The sequence below is a fragment of the Salvelinus namaycush genome, chromosome 34 (assembly GCF_016432855.1).
Source record: "Salvelinus namaycush isolate Seneca chromosome 34, SaNama_1.0, whole genome shotgun sequence".
Taxonomy (NCBI): Eukaryota; Metazoa; Chordata; class Actinopteri; order Salmoniformes; family Salmonidae; genus Salvelinus; species Salvelinus namaycush.
The window spans coordinates 3,620,117-3,628,273 of NC_052340.1; the positions used below are offsets into that span (position 1 = coordinate 3,620,117).

At 43.0% G+C, this 8,157-nt stretch overlaps 1 protein-coding gene across 1 annotated transcript in view; it reads left to right on the top strand.

Annotated features, from left to right (window-relative positions):
- The window catches only part of LOC120028967 (out at first protein homolog), a 37,904-nt gene extending 30,009 nt beyond the window's left edge, over nucleotides 1-7,895 (top strand). The window contains exons 2-4 of the mRNA XM_038974252.1: nucleotides 4,108-4,242; nucleotides 4,708-4,888; nucleotides 6,936-7,895. Coding sequence (XP_038830180.1) covers nucleotides 4,108-4,242; nucleotides 4,708-4,888; nucleotides 6,936-7,213 — 594 coding nt within the window. The 3' untranslated portion in view covers nucleotides 7,214-7,895. The remainder of the gene's footprint in view (nucleotides 1-4,107; nucleotides 4,243-4,707; nucleotides 4,889-6,935) is intronic.
- Nucleotides 7,896-8,157: the final 262 nt, after the last annotated feature.

Here is an 8,157-nt window from a genome sequence, read left to right on the forward strand (position 1 = left end):
ATCAGTTCTGTTTAGCCTTTGGCCTCCGAGGCTTTTCTCTATCAGGCCCAATCAATCAGAACATTTTATTTCCTCCATCTTTGAATGATGGGGCTTTTGGCATCTGGCACTCACTAGGCCTCTCCTCACTAGCCCAATTATTCTTTGATGATACATTTGCCTCTTTTGCTCAGCTACAGGAAAGGTTCAACCTCCCCCAATCCCACTTTTTCCGCTATCTCCAGACTAGGAACTTTGTCAGAGCTAACACACCTGAATTTCCCCATAGGCCTGCGAATACAGCTATAGAGAGCACCCTGGAGCTGAACAAGCTTCCTAGGGGTGCAATTTCAGATGTATATGCAATCATTCATGACTTACAGAACCCTTCTTTGGTGCCTTTAAAGACTCGATGGGAAAAGGATTTGGGGGAGGAACTTGGGGAAGACACCTGGGAATCTGTGCTGCGCAGGGTGCATTCGTCCTCTTTTAGCACTAGACACAGCCTCATTCAATTCAAGGTGGTTCACCGTATCCACTGGTCTGGGGCCAGACTTGGAAGAATATTCTCTGATTTTGATCCTACCTGTGTCAGATGTAAAATTGAACCAGCCACACTGTTGCATATGTTCTGGGGCTGTCATAAACTGTCAGGTTTCTGGGAATTAATATTTAAATGTTTCTCTGATATATATAACACTGTTATAGATCCCTCTCCCCTTACAGCCCTTTTTGGAGTACTGCCCATAGGTACCCCCCTGTCAAGAATCCAGTCGGACACTGTTGCTTATACAACTCTTTTAGCTAGACGGCTAATACTACAGAACTGGAAGATGGCAGCTCCCCCATCTTATAAATATTGGGTGAGATGTGTTGTGCTCTCTGAAACTAGAAAAAATTAAATTCAATTCACGTGGGAACCCCAAACTGTTTAATGAGGCTTGGGCTCCATTCCGGTCTTACTTTAAACAGTCCATCCTCTGATGGCATTCCTATTAAAACCAAAATAAGTCTGTATTTGACCCCCCTGTGACTTAGGGGTTGGATGAGCATTTCTCTGTGTTTTTTTCTGGGGTGGGGGTGGGGGGCATTAAGGTTGATGTGCTTATTGATTGTGACCTGTGGATGCCTTGTTCATCCTGCCCGGGCAGAGACTAAGGTGTGAGCTTGTTTTTCCCAGTTATTTTTATTTTTTAATTCTGTTCACGCCTACATAAAATTATTATTATTATTCATTTTTTATTTTAAAGCATTGTAACTTTTTATTTTTGGTCCAGTGGATGGTCGGTCTGTGGCCTTGACTGTCTGTGAGTGTTTGCATTTCTCCACCCCATCCCTTGACTGTTTACAGGAACAATGGTGAGGTGTTTGCTCTGTCCCTATACTATAGATTGCCCTTTAACCTTTTGTAGCCTTCTGCCTGGTGTGTTTAACTTGTCTAAAGTATGGTATCTTTAAAGTTATTTTTTTTATATGTATTATTTGTATTTTTTCTAGTTGAGTATATTATTTATATTGCTTTGTCTTGTCTGTGTGTGTGTGTAAAACTTAATAAACAGAGTTTTCAAAAAAAAAGAAATCCAAACTGCGAGCCATGCCTAATCTCCCAACGTCAGTGCCCGACCTCACTAATGCTCTGGTGACTGAATGGAAGCAAGTCCCGCAGCAATTTTCCAACTTCTAGTGGAAAGCCTTCCCAGAAGAGTGAAGGCTGTTATAGCAGCTAAGGGGCGACCAACTTCATATTAATGCCCATGATTTTGTAATGAGATGTTCGACGAGCAGCTGTTCACATACTTTTTGTCATGTAGTGTACAAATCACGGATTGCCCCTTTTTTTCTTTTCTTTTTTTACACAGGAACCCAGTTACTGGTTTTATTACATCAGTAATACTCTGTCACCATCTGCTGCTAAAGACATTTGCTTTTCCCATAAAGAAATTAGCATAATGCGTTTTTTTATTTTATTTTGAACAATACCAACCCACTTGGCAGATTTTTAAGTAGGATCTATCTTTTGATCGCTTAGGCTTGAATATTCCCTTGCATGGTTCCTTGCTCTTGACATGGCTTATTTACAGTCTGTCATTATTTGAGCAGGTGTACTACCATTTTCTGACACGGCCCATCATTGGTTGCACATTATATCTCACTTTTATCCTGTAACCTAATGTCGTTCTTTTCCTCGATCACGCGGTGTAGCTGTGGTACTTAGGACTGGGAGGGTGCCAACCTAGTGTGACTTGGCACAGAGCTTCTGTTGCAGCCAGAAGTTAGGACAACTTCAAACAAACAAAAAGCATGGTCCTTCTCGTGCGGTTGTATTTATAGAACAGAGGGTGTCATCTTACTTATTTGAATAAATTATACCCATTTACTGGGTTAGTGAAAGTATCCCAAAAATCCCATACATAAAATGTTTTTTAGCTCTTATTTTAACAACAACAAAAATATATACAAAAAAACCCACTTCTCAGTTTTTGCCTTTTGAAATTCACATAGGTCTCCAACATAGTTTAGAGCAGGATGTTAAATGTAATATACAGATGTCACTCAGTCTTAACACCTGGCATGACGACATGAAGCTTTGGCTACATCACCATGTCCTCCCGTTGTACTACCCCATCTGCTGCTCTCTGCCTGGGCTTCTCCCCTCTGACGGTGGCTGAGGTCGGAGGTGGTTTTAAAGGAAAGGAGCAGTGCTGTTAGAGCTTTCCTGAAATTACCCCGAGTGTGCCTGGAGCAGTCCACCCCCCCAACCCCCTCTCGCTATCTGACAGGAATGCCACACACACACAGCTCTCATCTTCCCACCCAGTGCCGCTGCGCCATTTTTCTACTGACTGGGAGGTCCTATACTGCCACTACTTATATAAGATATATAGCTACCTCCCCTTCTGTGTTTTCTTAAATTCTCGTTCCCTTATGCCATGATTCCTTCATGTCTGGCTCCGATTTATACTTCAATTATGTGCTTTGCTATTCCAACACACAGATCAGCTAAGCAACGACAACATCACTGACTTATAATAACTGGAGGAATGTCCGAGTCATTATCAGCTGCTTGTTTGTCTCCGGTTGAGCTCGATAATATATGCCATATAGCAGAGCCTTTTATGCAAAGTAACTAACAGTCGTGTGTACATACACCTTTCGTTTGGGTGGCTCCAGTGGGACTCGAACCCATGAACCTGGCGTTTACATGCAACATGTTCTACCAACTACCAGATTTCCCATACAAGGCGGTGAATGAATTACGAGTATCTCTGGAGACCAAATAGATGTGTGTGTGTGTGCTCTAAAGTACAGTTTCCCAAACAGGAGAGTGAGACGAAAGAGCTTGAGAGGGCAAACAAAACGGGGGTTGGAGGCGGCTGTAGATCTAGCTTGTTTATCTGAGTTGTCCGAGAGTTCCTCCTTATTCCCCGGGAGTAAAAGCCTTAAAGTTGGTTCTCCTCTGCGGGCTGTCTGCTTGGGATGTGTGTGTGAAAAGCTGAGGAGTGTGGGGGGTGTGTGTGTGTGAGAAAGAGCCAAGAGGATGTCAGGGAAGGGAGAGCTGATGAATGGGGGAGACAGGTCTGTGGCTTTGCTGTCCTCGGCTAGAGCTGCTCTTTATGGCCTTGGGGCCCAGCCAGATCTCTTGTTCGGTTGCCAACAGCAACAAAGTCATGCTAAAACCTTCCAACATCTTTCTGTTTTGTCAACATAAAGTGTAACTAAATGATTCTTCTTTTGAAGTTATGGGTGTTGGTTTAGTTTTAACTCTTTGGGCACCGATTTGACTGTGCAAATAAGCAGTTCTAGTGAAAGGAGACTGTAAATGTTCGATTTTTTTTTTCTTCTCCAAATCTCTCATTCTAATGTAGATGCAGAATGAAGTATTCAGTTGATTCATGTGCATTCCAAACTTGTTTCAAGCCTACTATACTGGTCCAAAACAGTATGGCACACCCTAGAAAAACATTTTTTTTAAATGGCAAATTTAAATCTTTCTTATTGGACAAGTCTAGGAAGTCCCTCGCTGTTCAACATTCTTTTCCATTTGGTGCATAATGAACACGACCCAGATCCTATGCAGTTGCAGTCATGCTGCCTCACAATCTGTCTCCTTCCCTCTTTCCGCTTCAGGATGTGAAGATTTTCCGGGCGCTCATCCTTGGGGAGCTGGAGAGGGGCCAGAGTCAGTACCAGGCCCTGTGCTTCATCTCGCGCCTCAACCACAACGAGTTCATCCCCAGCGAGTCCATGGCCCGACTCAGACAGGTATGTGTCACCGACCGGGGTTCGAACTCTGGTGCTTCAAGACTGTTAGTCGCTGAGGTAAAGCCAAGGCATTATCTCAGGGAGCTAACAGAAGTATTCACACGAGAGTGGTTCCAAACCTCCTCCGTTACATATGCACTAGTAGTACAGGGATATTCGCTTACTGAATGGCCTTGTTTGAATGTTACATTTATCCTTTCTTTCTTCCTCTCCTTCGGGTAATCACTGATCTAACACAACATGATACTTGCTAGCAAGAGCTTCCTTTGTAGTTCCACTATGTTGCGTTCACCTATTCTTGCTGTGTCGGATCAGTGATAAAGCCAAAGGAAAGATACAGGGAATAACAAGTAACAAATAAGGCCAGTGAGTGTCCTTGCTCGGAGTGGGGGAAGTGAATGAGCATTATCCCATTTGGTAAAGTGACCTTGGCGACATGACTGACTTTGTCCTGCTGTCCATCAGAAAAACCCTCACGCCATCCGCATGGCAGAGGAGAGGCGGGGCCACGACCAGCTGACCATGAACGTGGCGCTGAACCTGAGCCAGGCGTGGCAGCTCAGCAGCCACATCTACAACATGTGCAGCGAGGCCCGGGAGGCCATCTACACCCGGGAGAGGGACGTCCAACATTGGCTGGAGAGAGGTCAATAGAATGAATGTGGGCACAGCGTGTCACAGATAATGTCATCCCAAAGGGAATTAATACAAATGGAAAATGAGAGGCTGGGGGACAAAACTGAAAGGTGATCTGCAGTGGTCTAAAGTAAAAATATTTTAAGGTACTACTTAAGTCGTTTTTTTGGGGTATCTGTACATTACAATTTATATTTTTGACATCTTGTACTTCATTCCTGAAGAAAATAATGTACTTTTTACTCCATATATTTTCCCTAAGACCCAAAATTACTCGTTACATTTTGAATGCTTAGCAGGACAGGAAAATTGTCCAATTCATGTACTTATCAAGAGAACATCCCTGGTAATCCCTACTGCCTCTGATCTGGCGGACTCACTAAACACAAATGCTTTGTTTGTAAATGATGTCTGAGTGTTGGAGAGTGCCCCTGGCTATCCGTAAAAATAAATTTAAAAAAACAAGAAAATGGTGCCGGCTGGTATGCTTATTATAAGCAATTTGAAATGATTTTTACTTTTGATACTTGTGTATATTTAAAACTAAATACTTTTAGGCTTTTCCTCAAGTAGTATTTTACTGGGCGACTTTCACTTGAGTCATATTCTATAAGGTATCTTTACTTTTACTCAAGTATGGCAATTGTGCACTTTTTCCACAACTGGTGATCTGTATCTTTCAGTCAATGTTTTGTCCTAGTGGCCTTTCTCAAGACACGATACACATTTGTCCACCATTGTGCGGACGTAGAATAAAAGATACATTTCACCTTTTCATTTTTGTCCTCCCAGCTTCTCTTTTTCATTTGGAGAGGTCAGCCCCCACCCTCTCTCTCTCTCTGAAGTATGATGAGCTGGAATAAAAGCCACCACACTATGACCTCTAGGAATGGTGTTGCCCATCCTTAATCACATACTCGCTCTAATGTAAATGAATCCAATACATTTTAGCTCTATATGTACACTACCATACCAAACTAGCCCAGTTCCACTTCAATAACACTATTAGTCTTTGACAATGTAAACAAAGATTACACTCTCCCTGAAAGTCTGTTTTGCTCCTAAAGCTCTTTTTCTATATGAGTGTATACTTGGCTCAACTTTAAACAATTACGTTTCGTGATAGTTGTATTGCGAGACTGAAAATAGCCCTGGGTCTAGTTTATCTTTATTTATTATGGACCCCCATTAGCTGCTGCCAAGGTAGTAGCTACTCTTCCAAAATTTAAGGCAGTTTATACAATTTTAAAAACATTACAATATATTCAGACTGTGTGCCCTCAGGCCCCTACTCCACCACTACCACATATATACAGCACAAAATGTGTGTGTGTGCCTATGTTTGTGTTGCTTCGCAGTTCCCTCTGTTCCATAAGGTGTTTTATTGTAATCAAATTTTACTGCTTGCATGAGTTACTTGATGTGGAATAGAGTTCCATGTAGTCATGGCTCTATGTAGTACTGTGCGCCTTCCATAGTCTGTCCTGGACTTGAGGACCGTGAAGAGACCTCTTGTGGCATGTCTTGTGGGGTATGCATGGGTGTCCGAGCTATGCGCCTGTAGTTCAAACACACAGCTCGGCGCATTCAACATGTCAATACCTCTTATGAATACAAGCAGTGATGAAGTCCATCTCTCCTCCACTTTGAGCCAACTTGCTCAATTTCCACGTTATTTATTACAAGTTTTAGTTGAGGTTTAGTGAATGATTTTTCCCAAATACAATGCTTTTAGTTTATATTTAGGACTAACTTATTCCTTTATCTATGCCTAGACACTGGACTTAATATAATGTACACTACAGTACTGTAAACAATGTTGCATGAAGGTCATAGTACAGTGCATGGTGAACCATCTGTGAGTGAATAGAGATAACAGCATTCTTGCATGACAAAGTTCCTTATTACTAGCCTGGTTCCATATTGGTTTGTGTCGTCTTGCCAAATCCTATGGTCATTGTCACAGTGGGAGTTGTCAAGACCGCACAAACAGAACTGGGACCAGGCTACCTTATTAGAGCATTGACTCACAAATATGTTCCTTGCTGCACCTGTAGGAGTGGAGGGCTCCGTGTTTGAGACCCTGCCCCAGACGGTGGACGTGGTCCCGGTCCTGCTGTCATGCCGCTCTACGAGAGACGTGTGGCAGCCCTGCTCCTGCAGCTTCAGCCTGCGGCTGGAGTGGTACCCCTGCCTGCTCAAGTACTGCCGCAACCGCGACACCACAGGCAAAGGCAGCCCCTACAAGTGTGGCATCAAAAGCTGCAGCAAAGGCTACCACTTCACCTACTATGTCCCACACAAACAGCTCTGTCTCTGGGATGAGGAGACTTAGCAGTACACTAGCCGTGTGGTCAGACTCCCCCCCCCCCAAACAAACCAATGTTTTTCTTGTACTCCCTTATTTAATTTGGACATCAGTTCATCCCAAAACCATTGGGCTGCATCCTGTCGTGAGATGATAGTAGTTTGATGCCTTACATGGGGAAGGTTGAAATTGAGACCAAAACCTTTTTTTGCGACAGGAGCTATTTTCTCTCAATAACTCTATAGGGGACATTTCCTATAGTTTGGATATGATGCCTCCGAAGTGTCCAGGTACCTACTGTGACCCTAAATGACTCTTGCACGTTTGTGCCAATGTTGGGGAAACATCTCAATATGGCGCAGCTAATAAAAATGACGACAAGAACCTCCTCTCATAAGGACACGTTTATGCATACGGCTGGACAGTGCAGCTTCTTTTCTACATTTCTTGCCCCGTGGGATGACTGGTGAAGGAACAACGTTCCCATTATGTTGTCACAGGAAACCGTGGGATCGGAACGGTCAGTTAGACAATGACTTATGACATCAATAACACAGCTTTAGCCAGCTCCCTTCCTGGTCGATGGCAAGTCGTGTTGCACTCGATAATGTTTCTCTGATGCTGGCATTATTTATTTGGTTGCAAGGTGAAATTATACAAGATTCTTATGTCTAAAATGACTCATCTTTAAAAAGTTTTATCTTCATCACATTTTGTCTTTGATTTGTCAATTACAAGCTTCATTTCCTCCAATTCTGCATCTGTTAGCAAATAGACAGAATTGTAGCAAGACATGATATACACAGTGTACAAAACAGTAGGAATACCTTTCTAATATTGAGTTGCACCCCCCTTTTGCCCTCAGAACAGCCTCAATTCGTCGGGGTATTGACTCTACAATGTGTCGAAAGCGTTCCACAGCGATGCTGGCCCATGTTGACCCCAATGCTTCCCACAGTTGTGTCAATTTG